Genomic DNA, 20,815 nt, shown 5'->3' with positions numbered 1-20,815 from the left:
AACGCTGGAAGAAAGGCTCCCAAAAGCTCTTCAAACTAACAAGGTGACCTAATCAAAAATATCACATTATGACTTTTATCAGAAGAAATATGCTGATATTTCCCACTTTGCAATCAGACTATCAGTTTTTTAAAAATCACTAGTGGCGGCCGGGCGCAGTGGCTCACGCCTGTAATCCTAGCACTCTGGGAGGCCGAGGTGGGCGGATCGTTTGAGCTCAGGAGTTCGAGACCAGCCTGAGCAAGAGCGAGACCCCATCTCTACTAAAAATAGAAAGAAATCATATGGACAGCTAAAAATATATATAGAAAAAATTAGCCGGGCATGGTGGTGCATGCCTGTAGTCCCAACTACTCGGGAGGCTGAGACAGGAGGATCCCTTGAGCTCAGGAGTTTGAGGTTGCTGTGAGCTAGGCTGACGCCACAGCACTCACTCTAGCCTGGGCAACAAAGTGAGACTCTGTCTCAAAAAAAAAAAAAAAAAAAAAAAAAAAAATCACTAGTGGCGTATAATCTACCCAAAAAGCCCATTTTCTAGTATTTGGCTTCGAGGGCTTTCTTCTTAGCACATTGGAGAATAGATGACAATTTCAATGCTCTACAACAGTTTTGGATGTTTGTAAATATATCTGTAAAAACTATTCTATTTTTTATGTTGTCAAGGCTTCATTAAAAAACTATTCTTTTTTTTTTTATTAGAGCACCTTCTGCCTGATCTTTTTTGTTTGTTTGTTTGAGACAAAGTCTCACTGTGTTGTCCTGAATAGAGTGCAATGGTGTCAAGCCTAGCTCACAGCAACCTCAAACTCCTGGGCTCAAGCAATCCTCCCGCCACAGCCTCCCGAGTAGCTGGGACTACAGGTGCACGACACAATGCCTGGCTAATTTTTCTATTTTTAGTAGACACAGGCTCTCGCTGGTCTCAAACTCCCAACCTCAAGCGATCTTCCTGCCTCAGCCTCCCAGAGTGCTAGGATTACAGGCGTGAGCCACCGTGACCGGCCTCTGCTTGATATTTTTAAGTAAAATAAACATTTCTTAGATTAGTGACTCCTGGTATGTAACAATATTATAAAATTCACATTACTCCTGAAATTCAAAGCCTCATTCATGTGAAAAATCAGTCTTCCAGATATATGGAAAGACTTCGAAAACCTTCAATTTTTTTAAAACATATGATCAACAGGGGAAAAGTTAAGCAGGTTCTTAGATGAATAGTATAGAAATCTTACCAAATTTTAGATTTTCTTGAAAAAATTGTTTCTTCACTTGCTTTGTGCCTTTAGGATAATTTACAGAGACTGTCTGTCCCAAGTGTTTGTTTTTAATAAAACTTACCAGTTGTGCTAGTTCAGAACTACTAAAACTCAGAACTTCAAGAATCTGTGGTTCTTGAGCTACAACCCACTAAACCTCTCGCCCACTCTGGGCAGCTGTGACTAAGAAGACCGGGTCCTCACCCCATCAGCTCCTAAACAAGAGGGACAGCTTACTGGGAGGGGCAGGCTCCCAATATTTCTCTTCCCTTCCAATTTCAGTTGAATCAGTTAAATTGGTGGTAAGTACAGCCAAAAAATCAGGGGCTCCTTTCCTCTATCTCTCACTCATAGGATGATGGCTCTACACCAGATTCAAAGTACCAATAGGCTCTCAAAGTACCAATAGGCTCCAACTGCCCTTGCCCCAGTTACCTAACAGGACAGAAGTTCCATACTGAGAGGCAAACTGCTCCACCCAGTGCCTGGAATAGTGGCTCAGAGATTTTGCCCAGGTGAGAAGCAGACCTCAAAGGAACTGACTTTATTTCAAACAGTGTGGGAAAAGTCAAGGCTGAGGACACTTTCAGAAACAAGATTCTGGTGGTAAGAAAACAAGAGGAGCCTGGAGTTCCTCTTAATGAAGAACAATAAACTGAACCACAGGCCAGCTAATTCAGAAAGAACCAGGGAAAGAGACAGCTATGAAGAGCCCTACTGGGGTCAGAATGAACCTCAGAACACTGGCCCCAAAACCCAGGCCTGCCCTAATTAAATTGGATCTGAGCATATTGCAATTAATGCCCCCAGGCATTGCTGAAAACAACAGAGCAATCCGCTGGCAATTAATGGAACCCAACACATGGGGGTGTGATATCAAATGAGGCAGACAGCTTTACAGAAAAGATCAGTAAAAGACAGTCAGAGAGCCCTGATAAAACCACCTTCATCCCACAGTGACTGTGTACACATCCTTTACTCTGCAACTCAATCATTTCACTTTTCCCAAGTGCATTAAAGAAGGTCAATATTTAAAATGAGTACAGCAAGGACTAAAAACAAGTTCTAAATCACCACATTCTTGGATAGGTACTCAAATTAGATAAAGTTTGGCAAAGCACTTTGCAACTAAAGTACATGATGTATGCTAGGTAGCATTATTATCTAAAAGGGCTATCAATATAAGATAGTAAAAAATAGTATAGAAAAAGGTAAGATTTATAATGAGCAATGTTCAAAGTATCTGGTATGAATTAAAATTTGTGGAACACTGATTACTACAAAAGGCAACTTGGAAGTAAATGGTCTAGTATATTGATGGTATATTGAAAACTGACTTTTAAACTTATAAAACCACTAAACTAAACATGAAATAACTTAGATGATAATATAAATGTACTTCTCTGCAAAGATATTAAACCTTTACATTTTAATTTCATTTGTGTAGAACATGAATGAAAGAGAGTCGGGTACACAAAAAGAGAGATGCAGGAAAGAGTACCTTTGTTGATGATGGTGGAGTAGGAAAATTAAGCCAGGCTGGAGCAAAGTCATGCTGCGCCATTTAGGTCCAGTCTCTCCAACTCAATGAAACAAGGCTTCAACACCTCATGGCAAGTCCCTGTCGTACAAAAATGGAAGGAATTAGACCTGTAGCTCCTGGCCAAAAATTATCTTCTTTAAATTGCAATGAACTTACTACTACAATGTTCCATTTATAATGAAAATCTAGGAAAAGCGAAACAATAGTGATTAAAAAAAAAAAAAAACAGCTCATGGCAGGGGTAATAACTGCACAGGGCAAGAGGGAATTTTCTGGCTAACTGAGTATTATCTTGCTTGTGGTGATGGTTATACAACTGTTCACATTTGTCAAAACTCATCAGATTATCAACTTAAAATTGTTCATTTTTTCACAAAGTATACCTCAATAAAACTTATTTTTAAAAATCAAATAGACAAATAGACACCAAGTGTCTCCTGATCTGATGCAATATGAAGTACACATTACCATCTATGATATATTCTTGCTCCCACCCCAAATGGAATTTGAAATCTGATCTAACTACCAATAGCAAGAAATTCAAGATAGAGGAAAAGTTAAAACACATCTGGGAGAAATAATCTGCCAAATTTAGATCACAGACTATTCCAAACATCAAATAATCTGGTTTCTTCAACAAATAACAGTATTTAATAGACAGATCAATCAAATACATGCATGCACCTAACATGTATCCTTACTCGAACAAATCAATCTTTTTAAAAAAAAAAAGTATGAAACAGCAGAAATGTGGACATAAGCTGGACATTAAATGGCACTAAGGAATTAATAATCACTTAGATGTGATAATGGTATGGTGATTATAATGTTTTAAAAGGAAGATACATCGGACTTTGTTTTAAAATAAACTAGAGAGTGCTGATGGGGGTATAGCTGAAACAAGGTTGTCCATGTTTGTAAACACTAAAGCTGTATGTTGGTACAAGTGTATGAAAACTTCCATAATAAAAAGTTTTTTATAATTACAATCATCATAACAAAATTTTAAAATACTTTAGAAACTACTGTTCTTCTGCATTCTGAATTTTAATTTTCCAGAGGCTGTCTCAACTGTATCAATAAAAGTTTCAAGTTGCCAGACCAATCTAAACATAGTAAATTCAGAATTTTTTTTAAATGAGGCACAAGTCAACTCGGTAACTGTTCTCATTTCAATATAGAGCTTATCATGCGATCATCTCTGCCAGAAAAAAATAATAAAATAAAAAATGAAATAAATATAGAGCTTAGACTATTTTGGTCAACCTTTCTAAATGAAATTTCTAAACATCAAAATATCTACATTTACTAATAACAAATTAGTATAATGCTTTATGTTTACAACTACATAATAATCTAAAAGAGAAATTTTAACAAATAACTGCTAAATGAAATACCACTGTTGATTTTATACTTTCAAAACTCTTCTTTCAAATATTTAAGAGCTAAGGCAGAATTTTTTAAAAGCCATATGAATTTCCTAAAGTATTAAAATAAGATTTTCAGGATGTTACAGAAATATTCTAATTTCACTACCCAAAACTGTGCTGTTCTATTAAGAGTATCCAGATATAAGAAATAAATATAATGGGTTAAAACTCACACTGAAAGTGAAAATGTTTAAATGCTCATATAAGTTAAGGAAGAAAAACCCTGATACAATTTGAAAAACCTAAGATGAATTCCAATAAAACACTCATGAAACAAATAATAAATTTTGTTTTAAGAGTGTAACTAGGCTGTGCTGCGGTGGCTCATGTCTGTAATTCTATCACTTTGGGAGGCTGAGACAGGACCACTACTTGAGGCCAGGCGATTGAGGTTGCAGTGAGTTATGATGCCACTGCACTCAAGCCTGGGCAACACAGTAAGACCCTGTCTCCCCAAGCCCCTCCAAAAAAAATGTGCCTAATCAAAATATACATTCGGGAGTTTTATTTCTATCTGCATTACATTTAGAAGTCTTGTGAAAAATGAAAACTAAAAGGTCTTAGAATCATAAAGGAATTTTATATTATCTCTTTTAACATGAAGTTAAATACTAAACAGTGCTGTGTGGTATATGTTTTTCCAACAACTTTTTGTTGCAAACTCTCTAAAATTATAGGTTCAGTAACTCAATGGGAAAGAGAAATTATAAAGTTTGCACCAAATAAAAATTCACAAGAAGCTCCAGAGAACTTAAAATAACCAAAAATTTAAAAGTTTATCATTTAAAAAAAAAAAAAAGGTATCATAGGAAAGGGTTAAGTGAAAAGTTATAAACTGAAAATTATCCCTGGAGGCAAACCACTAAAATCACCTATTTGTTCCTGCAGTGTCTTTATAAATTTTAATATAAATCTAGTTCTTAAAGAATAAAGTATGGGCCGTGCGCGGTGGCTCACGCCTGTAATCCTAGCACTCTGGGAGGCCGAGGTGGGCGGATCGTTTGAGCTCAGGAATTCGAGACCAGCCTGAGCAAGAGCAAGACCCCATCTCTACTAAAAATAGAAAGAAATTATATGGACAGCTAAAAATATATATAGAAAAAATTAGCCGGGCATGGTGGTGCATGCCTGTAGTCCCAGCTACTCGGGAGGCTGAGACAGGAGGATCCCTTGAGCTCAGGAGTTTGAGGTTGCTGTGAGCTAGGCTGACGCCACGGCACTCACTCTAGCCTGGACAACAGAGTGAGACTCTGTCTCAAAAAAAAAAAAAAGAAAAAGAAAAAAAAGAATAAAGTATGAATAGCTCATGGCAGAAGTTAATTCATGTTCTGAAAAAAAGGTAAAGAGCAATATTTCGAAGTTCTACTCCACTCATTTTAACTGTGCCTTGTGTCATCTGGTTTTCATTTCAGCTTTCTTTCCTGTGTAATAAAGTTATAGGCTGAACTATGCCCCCTCCCCAAATTCATACATTTAAGTCATAACCCCAAATACTTTAGGATATATCAATATTTGGAGATAAATTCTTTAAACAAGTGATCAACTTAAAATGAACCTATCCAAGTGAGTCTGACTCCAATCAGACTGTGTCCTTATAAGAGGAAATTTGGAAACAATGGGACACCAGGGATGCATGCCCAGAGCAAAGACCCTATGAAAAGGCAGCAAGAGGGTGGCCATCTGCAAGTCAAGGAGACAGATCTCAGAAGCAACCAACCTCTGCTGACGCCCTGATCTTGAACTTACAGCCTCCAAAACTGTGAGAAAATAAATTTCTGTTATTTAAGCCACCCAGTCTGTGGTATTTGGTTATGGCAACCCAAATGCAAACATTAGAAATGGACTAACTAAAAATGTTTATGTATTTTCTTTCATGTTTAACAACTGGTACATCAACTGGTACATATAAGACTACTGCCCCTACTCCCTACCCCAAAAAACACAATCCCAGAAGTCAAGATACCACAGCTCATTAGAAATCTCCTATCAGAATCCATTATAAAGTCTGAAGGTCCCAGGTGGACATAAGGAGTTAAGAGTTATAAATACTGCAGATACAAAAACCCTAAATTTTCATCTCTCACCCAATTTACAACTTGTTCCTGAAATGATGGATGAAATCCACTGACAACAAAAATTTCTCTGAGGGAAAGTTGGTTTTACGGGGAAAAGCCTAAGTGTACATCTTTAAGAGTATATGCCTGAATTTAAAATAAATAAATAAATAAATAAATAAAGGATGTAAGTCCAAAATACTATTCTTCAGATTGAAATATAATATGCTTTGGCAAAAGTACACAAATAAATGGAACTTTTCCTATTTCTTGTTATGTTTTACTTTCGAACCTACCAAATTTATGCCACTTATTTCCAAACAAAAACATTCAAATTGATCCCATCAGAATGAACATCAAGCTTACTGTCTTTATAATGATTTATATTTTAGGTATCTTAAAAACAAGTTTTAAAAATCACAATGCCGGCCAGGTGCAGTGGCTCACACCTATAATCCTAGTACTCTGGGAGGCTCTCTTGAGGAGATCAGCCTGAACAAGAGTGAAACTCCATCTCTACTAAAAATAGAAAAATTAGCCCTGCGTAGTGCCCAGCTCCTGTAGTCTCAGCTACTCTAGGAGGCTGAGGCAGGAAAATCTCTTGAGCCCAGAAGTCTGAGGTTGCTGTAAGCTAGGCTGACACCATGGCACTCTAGCCCAGGTGACAAAGCCCATCAAAAACACCCTAAATAACCAAAAAATAGTTCAGGAATTCTAACCTACAGGCAGAGTATAGAGTAAAAATCCTCAACAAAATACCATCAAACTGGAGCTGGGGACAGTGGGTTCAGCCTATAATCTCAGCTATGGGAGACTGAGGCAGGAGGACTGCGTGAGCCCAGGAGTTCAAGACCAGCCTAGGCAACACAGTGAGAGACTCCATCTCTAAAAAAAAATTTTAAATTTCAAAAAAATTAGTGGGCTGCTGGTGCACACCTGTAGTCCCAACTACTCAGGAGGCAAAGGTAGGAGGATCATTTGAGCCCGTGAGTTCAAGGATGCAGTGAGCTATGACCATGCCACTGCACTCCAGCCCAGGTGACAGAGTGAGACGCCATCTCTTTAAAAGAAAAGAAAAACTCGTAAACCAAATCTAAATCGATGAACATTAATCAGAAAAAACATTTAACAAAATTCAACACCCTTTCATTATAAAAATATATTCAACAAACTAGGACTAGAGGGAAACTTTCTCAACCTGACAAAGAGTATCTTTGGAAAACCCACAGCACATAGTATGCAACAGTGAAATACTGAAAGCTTTCCCCTTGAGATCAGGAACAAGAGAAGGATGCCCGTTTTTACCACCTTTATTCAACACTGTACTCTGGAAGCTCCAGCCACAGTAATTAGGCAAGAAAAGAAATGAAAAGCATCTAGAGTCAGCTCAGTGCTGAGCACCTGAAGTCACAGCTTCTCGGGAGGCAGAAGCGGAAGGATTTCTTGAGCCTAGGAACTATATATAGTGTGCTGTACTGTGCAATGATCTCGCTTGTGAATAGCCACTGTACTCCTGCCTAGGCAACATAACAAGATCCCCTCTAAATCAGAAAAAAAAGAAAGAAAGAAAGGAAGGAAGGAAGGAAGGAATCCAACTTAGAAAGGAAAAGTAAATTATTCCTTTTCACAGATGACATGATCTTATATACAGAAATTCTACAATCCAGAAAAAAACTAGAGCTAACAAATTCAGCAACACAGCAAGATACAAGATTAACACACAAAATTTGTATATCTGTATATACTTGTACTAAAAATCCAAAAAAAAAAGAATTCCATTCATAATAGCGTCTAAAACTACAAAATATCTATAAATAAATTTAGTCAAGAAAGTCTAAGACCTGTACACTAGAAACTATAAAGCATTGCTGAAAGAAATTTTAAAAGACCTAAAGAGATAGAAAGACATTCCCATGTTTGAGGATTGGAAAACTTAACATTGTTAAGATAGCAATACTACCCAATTTGATGTACAGATTCAACATAATCCCTATTAATATTCCAACAGTCTTTTTTGCAGAAATAGAAAAGGCTACTCTCAAATTCAACTGGAACTGGAATGGGCTGTAAATATCAAAAACAATATGGAAAAAGAAGAATAAAGTTATAAGACTCAAACTTCCCTATTTCAAAACTTACTATAAAGCTACAGTGCTCAAAACAGTGGGCCAGGCGCAGTGGCTCACGCCTGTAATCCTAGCATTCTGGGAAGCCGAGACAGGAGGATTGCTTGAGCTCAAGAGTTCAAGACCAGCCTGAGCAAGAGCGAGACCCCATCTCTACTAAAAATAGAAAGAAATTAGCCAAACAACTAAAAATAGAAAATATTAGCCGGGCTGCTGGCATGTGCCTGTACTCCCAGCTACTTGGAAGGCTGAGGCAGGAGGATTGCTTGAGCCCAAGAGTCTGAGGTTGCTGTGAGCTAAGCTGACGCCACGGCACTCTAGCCCAGTGCCCGAGCAACAAAGTGAGACTCTTGTTTCAAAAAAAATTAAAAAATTAAAAAAAAAAATAGGTAAAGGACTGAACAGGTTATTTTTCCCAAGAAGATCTATAAATGGCCAATGAGTACCTAAAATATACTTAACATCAGTTTTCATTAGGTAAAAGCAAATCAAAACCACAATAAGATACCTTACACCCACTAGAATGGCTACAATCAAAGAAAGAAAAAACTGAAAAGTGTTAGCAAAACTGTGGAGAATCTGGAACCCTTGTACACATTGTTAATGTGAAGGTAAAATGATGCAACCATTGTGGAAAACAGTTTAGCAATTCCTCAAAAAGTTAAAACACAGAATTACCACATAACCTGGCAATATCATTACTACGTATGTACCCAAAAGGAATGAAAACAAGTACTTAAATACTTGTACACTAAATACTGTTCATAATAGCTAAAAGGTGGAAACATCCCAAATGTCATCAACAGACAAATGAATTAATGTGGTATATACAACAGAATGTTAGCCATAAAAAGGAATGAATTACTAATACATGATTCTGAATTGAACTTCTAAAACATGCTAAATTAAAGAAGCCGATCACATATTATATGATTCCAGTTATATGAAATATTCACAACAGGCAAATTCATAGAAACAACATGCACACTGGTGTTCCCAGGGACTATTTTGGGGGGGGGTGAAATGAGTAGTGACTGCTTAAAAGTTACAGGGTTTTATTTTGGGGTGATAAAAATGCTCTGGAACTTGACAGAGGTGGTAGGTTTCCAAGTATTTGAATGTACTAAATGCCAATAAATTGTATACTTTAAGACGTTAACTTTACATACTATGACTTGTACCTCAATAAAAAAAAGTAATGAGAGTAATGCATTTTAACCTCTTGAGTAAAATAAGAAACCATGAATCCAGAAACAGATATAAATAAATATATATAAACAAAAAAAAAAAACCTTGAGGAACAGGTTATCACACAATTCATTATGTACATCCCAAAAAATATTTATTACAGCTTTGCAGTGAAATAGCCTGGCAAATGCCACCTTAATCAACAGATGAAGTGACCATCATCAATAAAAGACAAATTGAAATTGTGCACCACATAACAATTAGCAAAACAAGCACCACTTTACTTCTGTAATATTCTTGGCCAAAGATGCATAACCTGAATCTAAACATGAGAAAAGCCAATGTAAGAGATACAAGAAATAACTGGCCCAAAATCTTCAAAAGTATCAGGTTGTAATAGTCAAGGAAAATAACTTTTAAAAAGCAATTCGAAGACTGGGCATGGTGGCTCACACCTGTAATCCCAGCACTTTGGAAGACTGAGGTGGGAGGATCCCTTGAGGCCAGGAGTTCAAGACCAGCCTGGGCAAAATAGAGAGACCATGTCTCTACAAAACATAAAAAGAATTAGCCAGGCGTGGTGGCACATGCCTGTAGTCCCAGCTACTTGGGAAGCTGAGGCAGGAGGATGACTTAAGCCCAGAAGCTTGAGGCTGCAGTGAGCTGTGACTGTGCCACTGCACTCTAGCATGGGTGACAGAGCAAGATCCTGATTCAAAAATAACTAAAAAGTGATCAAGCTATGAAACACATTCATCCTATATTTTTATGAGTCATGTTTTTAACTTTTGAAAACTATACTTTGACATTTTATTCCACTGAATTGTTTACCTGTTTTAACACAATAAAATTTTATTAATATTTAGTAGGCATCTGGGTGCTCAGTGATTTCAAGACTTCCTCTGCCCCTCTCCTGTAGATTCTGATTTACTGAGACTTAAACAGAACCTAGAAATCTGTTTTTAAACACTAAGAGTTATTATTAGCAGAAAAGGATGGTAAGTGCTCTAATATTCAAAGACAAAAACTCTTGCCTAACAAACATGGCCTCTAAAGGTAGCAAAAAATTCTGCTTGCCAGGCCGGGCGCGGTGGCTCACGCTTGTAATCCTAGCACTCTGGGAGGCCGAGGCGGGTGGATCGCTCAAGGCCAGGAGTTCAAGACCAGCCTGAGCAAGAGCGAGACCCCGTCTCTACTAAAAATAGAAAGAAATTATCTGGCCAACTAAAATATATATAGAAAAAATTAGCCGGGCATGGTGGCGCATGCCTGTAGTTCCAGCTACTCGGGAGGCTGAGGCGGTAGGATCGCTTAAGCCCAGGAGTTTGAGGTTGCTGTGAGCTAGGCTGACGCCACGGCACTCACTCTAGCCAGGGCAACAAAGCGAGACTCTGTCTCAAAATAAATAAAAATAAAATAAAAAAAAAGGAGGAAAAAAAAATTTCTGCTTGCCTACTTTTTTAGAGTTTCGGTCATAAAACAAAGTATCCAATACCTTATCTAGTTAGTTATCAAACACTATGCTTAGATACAGATCAGAATATCTGAAATATAAAACAGAATATCTGAAATATAAATATCTGGAAACAGAATGCTTTTTAAAATTTTTCATTTTTTGAAATGTAATAAAGATGAAACACACAAAATATAAACAAAAAACTTCAAAACTTATAAGGAACCCACTTAATTTTTACATAAAATTCACTACCACAAAAGCCTTAGTCTGCAAAGCAAACAAATTTCTACTTATTGAGCTTCTCTTTCCTTACATCACACTGAAGCAGGCTAAGACATCCCTGAAATTTTCTCTAATCAGCCTATGGGATCCTTTTTTGTTAAAAGATAGGTAAAGGTAAATTATAATTTAGAACAATACTGCAAGCAATGTGGACTAGCTGGGATAAAATTTAATTCAAACGAATTCATTTACTGGACAGCTAATATGAGCAATATGGGATAAGCACTGGAAGATACAAGGCTCAAGAGAGCAGTCGTGCCTCTAACTGCTAACAATCTAATAGAATTAACAAATAATTGAAAAACAAGGTTGCTGCTTGAAATCCTCTCAGAGAAGTTGTAGGTATAAGCAATTGTTTTTTCTGTGAAATATTTACCATAAGGAAACTGCCACTATAATGGATTTTTTGAATAATGTAAATGTAATAAATAATGTAAACGTTCAAATAATGTAAACAGACATGTTTTTAAAAAAATATGCTGGGATCAACTTAAATGAAAAAGAGGCAGAATTACAAAACATTTAAGTAAGTTACTCTTAAGCTACATGGGCAATAAGTGACAGCACCCAAAAAATGTGAACCCAGGTCTTCCTGCTATCTCAAAAACCATGCTTTTTCACTACCAGTATCTCTCGCAACCTTTCCCACAGAAATTAGTTAAAGTTATTAACAACAAACCCATTCTCTTACCCCTTCCAAAATACTTCAGAAAGAAACCAAAGTAACCTGTCTTCAAGTCCTGTTTTATTTTTACAAATTTATGAAATTTCTGCATTGTACTCTAATAGGTCAACATTTTTCTCTTTTTTAAAAAATATTTTTTGTGGCTGGTCAAGTGAAGCAGTGCGAGTGGAGAAGGAACAAAGGAATTTGCAACTGGCTGTGATCAATTAGTTATAAACAGCACTGCTATCCACATATTTTAATATAAAAATCTTTAAGTTACTTACCACCAAATAAAATAACATTGCATCAAATGCTTGGTTTACCACATGGGTTTCTTAAACTACTTGTATGAGAAAACACTGCTATATTGTGTAAAATCCCAGCAATGGCTTAGTTCAACTGCAATATTAACACAAACAAAAATAAGTCTGTACATCTACAGTATGACCAAAAGGAACTGACAATTACCTCATGTGATGTAGAATTTAACTTTTTTAAAAAAACAAGGTTCAGAACACCAGAATCAATGATCACCAAGGAGCTGCTAAGGCACCATCCCTTAAGATACAAAGATAGCCTTTATTTATAATTTTCAAACTTATCTAGCCAAAGACACAAAACTATAATGCTTTATATTTTGTCTTAAGAAGAAAATGAAATTACCTTTTCAAGCACTAATACAGAAAGAAAATGGAATTTATCAGTTTCTCCCTGCCTGCACCCATGCATTGGTCAGTAGCATAATTCTAAAACAGGACAGGACAGGAAAGGAAAGGAAAAAGAAAGAAAAGAAAAGAAATGAAACAGTCACTTTGTATTAAGAATTTCAAGTAAGGAATATTTTTTGAACAAGACACTCTCTTAAAACAATTATTGAAAGCTTCCTTTCTAAATGGTATTAAACAATTCCCATATGAATGTATCTGGAACTAACAGGTCTAGCGTCACTGAACTCGCAACATATCAAGCCAGTAACAAATAGGTCAAACACCACTTAATATATTTCAGGTGTATCTAAATTCAAGGAGAGAAAGTAGTTTGGGGACAATACCTAAAGGGCCTTGAACAGCACACAGGTGTACGAGAGATCAAAACTTAATTCAGCAGGCAAGGAGAGTACTTAGAACTTTTAAAGTTGCAATTACATGTCTAGAAATGTGCTTTCAGAAAATAAATCTGGTAGCAACATGAAAAATTAATAGGGGAAGAGTCATCTTTCAATTCTATATCTCATTCAATCCACTAAACAATATTTGACACTTGTGGCCACTTTCCTTCTCAGCATTAACCCAATACATCACATTACCGGTGTCCCTATGGCAACTCATTCTCAGTCGCCTTGTCAGGTTCTGCTCATCCCAAATGTTTATGTATCTCAATATCTAGCCCTAGTTCTAATTCCAGTGATATAAAATTACAAGCCATAAAAATGAAACCCAATAAATACTACAACACATCTGACTTTTGTTAAGGAATAACACTAGTTTCACTTCACAAGAATACTGTTATACACAATAGGTATTTTGTATGTTTTATAAAGACAGAAAATAAACATTCTGGAATACAGTATTCTCAGAGACCACAAAAAAGAATTTTACTGTATGTTCCCCATACTTGTAAATGTGCTCTTTTCTTTTGTTCAAAAAACATTTAATGGAGTGCAAATCATAACTACCTTACATCACATTCTACTTTTATTATCATGAGATACAGTAAGTTTTTTATTTAATAGATGCCTATTATCTAAGGAAACAGTTTAAGCATGTAAGTTATTCCAACTGAAGCCAGACTGAATATAAAGATTCATAACTAATTGGATAAAAACCAAATGAGAAAGAGTTAACATTTCAAATTACCAAAAGAATCAATTACTAACAATAACTACAGAAGACTAAGGAAACTATAAAGATCACTGCCACAATAAAAATATAAAAATACTCTATGATTTACAAGATACTGAACATGTTTATTCTCTTCATTAGTGTCCACTACAAATACAAATGATTTCATGATGGCATCCTGACTTCAAAGGTCCTACTAAATAAAAAGAAGGGAAAAACAAGAATAAAGGAGCAAAACTGTGATAATGCAAAGGAAGCCATGAGCCACTTCATGAAATTTTTGGAATGAAGTAAATGGACACATAATAACCGATGAAACAAAGCAATGAGACCCAAGGCCTAGAATACATGTCAAAAGCAGAATATAGTAGGAAGCTGATTTGCTGCACAGAATGCTGAAATGATTTAGGACCATGAAACTATAGGTACTGCAGATACAAAAGAGGGCAGAGTGGGAAGTAAGTTCGAAAAGAACTGAAAAATCTGAATACGTAACAGTCTACATGAATGTGAACAAACACACAAGCATAGCAACCACACCAAAATAAAACAAAATGGTAGAATCTCTCAAAAATGTAAATAAGGAGCTATCATGATTTCCAGCACCACAAAGATGTTTCCTACAACATATCAGCCATTCAATAAGCACTGCTCACATACACAAAACTCCCTAACAGCTTTTTATCGCCTTGTTCTTAAATATCAATAAACATTTTAAGGAAAGCAGTAACATGAAAGAGATCATTAAAAAAACATGAAAACAAAGGAAACATATAATTTAAGAAATAACCAGCAAGATAAATTTTTTAGAACCCAAAGGATTAAAAAACAACTTCTAGAGAGAAAAAAAAGGTGCCCTCCTACAAATGAAGGAAAAAATGAGACCTAATCAAGCAAAAAAAGTTTTGCAATCAAAGGGAAAAAAATTTTTTAGTTATTTTTCTTTTACAATTTCTCCCATCAGTGAGAAGCTTAGTCACCTTCAAGCAACAGGATGCCCACTGGACTGCTTCAGTAGAGTTCCTGCTCTAAGCACGAAAATTAAGACTTTATAATGATCCCTATATCTCAAATAATGGAGGATAATATATAGGAAAGTCTTGTAAGCTGTACACTAGTACATAAGTTACTTTGTAAAAAATGACTGACAGTTTTTAAAAATTCTAGTTCTTTTGGCACTATGAAGACAAGCTGTTAAGTAATTGTTGTTTGCCATTTATAGCATCTGATGCCACAAAACACAAAACAGATGGAAAACAAGAGTGCACTAAGATAATGCTTATCCTGAAATTATCAAAAGACGAAATCCAGACTATAGTACTCTATTAATGTGATATCAAATTAATCCCATAATTGGCTACTTTTTATTGAAACTCCACATCAGATTAGCAATGAATAGTAGAAATCTTGACTTTGAAAACTGGAAGAGGTAGAGATAGAAAATTACTAACAAAAGAAATCATACAGGCCGGGGACGGTGGCTCACGCCTGTAATCTTAGCACTCTGGGAGGCCAAGGAGTGCGGATCATTTGAGCTCAGGAGTTCAAGACCAGCCTGAGCAAGAGCAAGACCCCGTCTCAACTAAAAATAGAAAGAAATTATATGGACAGCTAAAAATATATACAGAAAAAATTAGCTGGGCATGGTGGCACATGCCTGTAGTCTCAGCTACTCAGGAGGCTGAGGCAGGAGGATTGCTTGAGCCCAGGAGTTTGAGGTTGCTGTGAGCTAGGCTGACGCCATGGCACTCTAGCCCGGAGAACAGAGTGAGACTCTGCCTCAAAAAAATAAATAAATAAATAAAAATTTTAAGAAAAATTAAAAAAAAGAAATCATACAGAAGGAAAAGGAAATATTGAGAATCAACGTGCAGACATGATACAAAGATATTTTTACATGCCTAAATTGATCCTCAAAAGAAAAAAGGTATTTTAATTTCCATTTTACAAATAAAAAAAAAAAAAACTTTTGGCTTAAAGAAGCTGTGCCCAAGGTGTCACAGCTGTTCCTAATGAGCTTCAAATACAAGTAAGTCTGAACTAGTAATACCTCTTGTATTAACCTGGATGGAACTGGAAACCATCCTTCTAAGTGAAGTATCACAAGAATGGAAAAACAAACACTGCGTGTACTCACCATTAAACTGGAACTAATCGATCAACAATTATGTGCATACATGGAAATAACATTCATCAGAAATCAAACAGGTGGGAGGAGGGGGTGAGTAAATTCATACCTAATAGGTACAATGCGCACTATCTGGGGGATGGGCACACCTGCAACTTTGACACAACGGTACAAATGCAATTTACGTTACCAAAATGTTTGTACCCCCATAATATTCTGAAATTTTTTAAAAAAGTAAAAAAATTAAAATAACTTTGAATCTGAATTAAATACGTACAAGTATGTCTTACTCCAGTCTTTTCATCTATATTATGGTACAGAATTCACTCTTAAAAAATATAACTTTTCTTTCACAAAAAAGGACAGCCAAATGCCCAATAAACCTACAAGAGTGTTCAGCCTCATTAATAAATCAGAAAATGCAAATTAAAACCACAATGAGATGCTACCACATACCCACCAGAATTACTATAATTAAAAAGATCAACAATGCCAAGTGTTGGCAAGGATGCAAAGCAACAAGAACCCTGGTAGAGTAAAATGGTTCTACTGTTTTTGAAGCTATTTGGTATCATCTACTAAAACCAAACATAGGCATTCTCTGTAATCCAGTAATTCCACTCTTAATTACATATCTAACAAAATGTTTGCACATGTGCACCAAGAGACATCTAAAATATGTTTGTGACAACATTTGTAATACTCAAATTAAAACATGTCAGGAGTTGAATGAATAACTAAATGGTGGTATATCACAAAAGGGAACACTACACAGTAATGCACAGCTATATGCAACAGTATATAGAAGAATTTCACAAACATAACGTTGAGCAAAAGAAGCCAAACACAAAAGCATGCATACTGATTTATGTAAATCACAAAAACACCTAAAGTAACCTATGGCTGCGGTCCCCAACCCCCAGGCCGCAGATTGGTACCAGTCCAAGGCCTGTTAGGAACCAGCCACACAGCAGGATGTGGGCAGCGAGGGAATGAAGCTTCATCTGTATTTAAAACTGCTCCCCATTTCTCACATCACTGCATAAGTTCTGCCTCCTGTCAGGTCAGCAGCAGCATTAGATTCTCATAGGAGCATGAATCCTACTGTAAACTGCACATGCAAGGGATCTAGGTTGTGCACTCCTTGTGAGAATATAATGCCTGATAATCTGAGGTGGTGATGATGGCACTGGGTATCAGCTGCAAATAGATTAACCAGCAAAGAGGTTTGACTGCACAATAAATTTAATGCACTTGAATCATCCAGAAACTATCCCCATGCACCCATCCCTCGCCCCCAGTCTGTGGAAAAATTGTCTTCCATGAAACTGGCCCCTGGTGTCAAAAAGGTTGGGGACCACTTATCTATTTGGTTAGAAGTCAGGATGATGGTTACCTTTCAGGAGGAAAGACAGTGTCTGAGAAGGGACTTAAGAAGTGATTCTGGGGTGCTCTCATCACTGTATTTTTTGACTTGCATAATGGTTACAAATGTGTATTTTGTTACCTATGTATTTTGGAAGCAAGCACTTTTCTGTATGATGTCTCATAACAAAAAGATTTCATTTTTAAAAAAATATAGAATTTTCATAACTATATGCAACAAAATAATGGGCTTTATAATTTGATGTCAAAGGCTAATCAACTTTCTATAATTACAAAATCATTAAATAAAACATTAAGAATAGTTTTCTTAATTTTACAGATTAAACGGTTTAACAATCTTTTATTTAACATGACCCAGTTTTAAAGCTACAGTGAGTAAAACACCAAAGCATTAGTACATGAATATAAAGAATTATCAGTGAAAGAAAATAGAAAGACCACACACCCAAAGATACAAAGAAATTATGTAAGAAAAGTTTGGACAACTCTCCTCTGTCAAAACTTACACAAGATAATCATCAAATGGGCCAAAGATTTAAAGGAAAAAAATAAAAGCAAAGTCATCAAAAATGGAGAAAAAAAATTTATATCAAAAAGGGGAATAGAAAGGAAAGTCTTTCTAAGTATGACACAAAATCCAGAAGTGATAAAAATATACTTATATGACATATTCAAGTATTTATTTATACATAAACACAAAAGGTGTCCTATGAGAAAATTCATCAAAACCAAGGTCAAAGTAAACAACATACGGTGGGGAAAATACTCCTCATCACATTACAGCACAAATCAAGGGCTGACTCTCCTTCATACTGAAAACATTCCTACAAATCAATAAAAAAAAAGAATTCAACACAAAAATGAGCACAGGATATAAATAAAATTCATAAAAAAAGATTTATAAACATGGAAAATTTTCATTCTCATTCAAAAGAAAAAGGCATCCTCAAAAAAACTAAAAATAGGCCAGGCATGGTGGTTCACACCTATAATCCTAGCACTCTAGGAGGCCAGGGTGGGAGGATGGCTTGAACTCAGGAGTTTGAGACCAGCCTGAGCAAGATTGAGACCTCATCTCTACTAAAAATAGAAAAATTAGCCAGATGCACGAGCCTGTAGTCCCAGCTACTTGGGAGGCTGAGGCAGGAGGATTGCTTGAGCCCAGAAGTTTGAGGCTGCTGTGAGCTAGGCTGCCGCCACAGCACTCTACTCAGGGCAACAGAGTGAGACTCTGTCTCAAAAAACAAAACTAAAACTAGAACTACTGAATAATCCAGTCATCCCTCTGTTGGGTATATCCAAAAGAAACGAAATCAGTATATCGAAGCTGTATCTGTACTCCCATGTTTACTGAAGCACTACTCACAATAGCCAAGATGTAGAATCAATTTAAGCATCTACCAGCAGATGAAGAGATAAAAAAATGTGGTACATGTACACAATGGAGTATTATTCAGCCATAAAAAAGAATGAAATCCTGTCATTTGCAACAACATGCATGGAACTGGAAGATACTATGTTAAGTGAAACATGCTAGGCACAAAAAAATAAGTATCACATGTTCTCACTCATGTGTGGGAGCTAAAAAAACAAATAACTCTCTTCTCAGTATCCCAGTTCAAAGAGTTAAAAAAATTTTTTTTAAAGAAGAAAAACTGAATTCATGCAGATAGACGAATGCTGGTTATCACAGGCTAGAAATCACAGCGGAGAGGGGGGAAGGAAGGGGGGAAAATGGATACAAAAATAGAAGGAATATGGTCTAGTGTTCAGTAGCACATAGGGCAATTAAAATACTATTAATTATTAATAATTTTTTATTGTATATTTCAAAATAACTAAAAGAGTGGAATTGGTCATAATAGCAAAAAAATAAATAAATAATAAATAAATAAAAACACCCCAACAGCCCTATGTACATCAATAGAGGTCTGGTTAGACTACCATGCAGCCAATAAAAAGAATGAGGTGGCTTTACATGTATTAATATGGAATAATCTTCCAAGATATTTTGTTAAATAAAAAAGGCTGTAAAGCAGGGTAGACATAATGCCACTACTTGTATTACAAAGAAAAAGAATGTGCTTATATATACATAAAATCTCTTTAGAAAAATAACATAAACTAACAGTGGTTTCCTCAGAGGAGAACAATCGCTGGCAACAGGAGGGGCGGGTGACTTTTCCCGAAAAATCCTTGTACCTTTTGTAATTTGTACTGTGTGCTCAAATTCAAAATAATTTTAAAGCCTTTTAGTCTGACTCAACTTTACCATTTCCTGAATCCTTAAACACTTAACATAATCCATCTTTTTCTGAAGCTACATTAGGCTGAAGACCAATGATCCCAAGAGCAGGAAACAAGTTTTAACAAATGAATTTTTTAAATAAGCCTAACTCGAGTCCACTTGCTCAAGGGCTCTTGGGTGTGGCTCCAGGTCATGGTCCTCAAATTTGGCTCAGAATAAATCTTTAAAATAAAAAAAATAATAAAAATAAAAAATAAAAAAATAAATAAGCCTAACTCTATGCACAAGTCAATCCAGACAGAGCACTATAAGAAACAGAATTCTTGATATGAACTGAAAGATTTGGAAATGTAAGTGCTTTAACTTAAGGACATAAATAGTCATAAAGGTAATAGCTAAAAATACATACTTAATATATTTACTATTTGCTAGGCAGTTTGTTTAGGTGGCATTACCCCATTTAGTCCTCATCCTATCCCTGGGGCATTGATATTACTTTCTTTTCAAAACAAGAAAAACAGGTTTTTATATAGATGTGAAATACATGTAAAGTTCCCAAGGTAGCATTACTAGTCAGTGGTAGGTGAAACTCTTAACCACTATGTATACATATACATACTATAAATAACCCAGAATACATTCAGAAGGTGGAGATCTTACCTAATACAAAACGTTAGCCTTAATGACAGATATAGAAGTAATTCCTAAATTTTGAGTTTTAAGTTTTAGTCTTACCTGTCAGTCAGTCTTGAGCTACAGCTATATCAAACCATACATAATATAGGTCTCAATCCCTAAACAAGTAAAAGATGAGTAGTCTGAGCTACCATGGCAATCATAATCTGGTTTCCACTAACTTTCTTCCATCCCCAGACTGTTGTCCTCTCAGCAAATTTAGTACTCAGAGGTACTAATTTAATAGGACTAAGGTCAAAACATTTTTACTTACTTTTCACCATCTTCACGTTGTGCTTACAAAAGAAACTCATTTTAATCAGAGAGAGACTAAAGAATAATTCATGTGAAAAATCTGATATTACCAATCAAGTTAAAGGAAAAATATTAAGGTACCTAATTTAAAGTCCTTAAGACATCTTGATTATCAGGTGAATCCACTTCTGAACTAGTTTTCAACCTAGTGTTCCAAGTCCCATGCAGGGGATCTTCTTTTCCCCCCAGCATATTACAGAGTACAAAAGTTTAGGTTACA

General features: G+C 35.9%; 1 protein-coding gene across 4 annotated transcripts in view; it reads right to left on the bottom strand.

Annotated features, from left to right (window-relative positions):
• The window catches only part of GPBP1 (GC-rich promoter binding protein 1), an 86,923-nt gene that overhangs the window by 49,452 nt on the left and 16,656 nt on the right, over positions 1–20,815 (bottom strand). For 3 of the 4 annotated variants that reach the window (XM_069492829.1, XM_069492828.1, XM_069492830.1), the window contains exon 3: positions 2,758–2,877. The exons of the other annotated variant lie outside the window; for it this stretch is intronic. In XM_069492829.1, the coding sequence (XP_069348930.1) occupies positions 2,758–2,820 (63 nt within the window). In that variant the 5' untranslated portion in view covers positions 2,821–2,877. The remainder of the gene's footprint in view (positions 1–2,757; positions 2,878–20,815) is intronic. 4 annotated transcript variants of the gene reach the window in all.

This window comes from Eulemur rufifrons, chromosome 17, assembly GCF_041146395.1.
Source record: "Eulemur rufifrons isolate Redbay chromosome 17, OSU_ERuf_1, whole genome shotgun sequence".
Classification (NCBI taxonomy): domain Eukaryota; kingdom Metazoa; phylum Chordata; class Mammalia; order Primates; family Lemuridae; genus Eulemur; species Eulemur rufifrons.
Note: the sequence above shows the minus strand (reverse complement) of the source record. Positions and strands in the feature narration are given on the sequence as shown.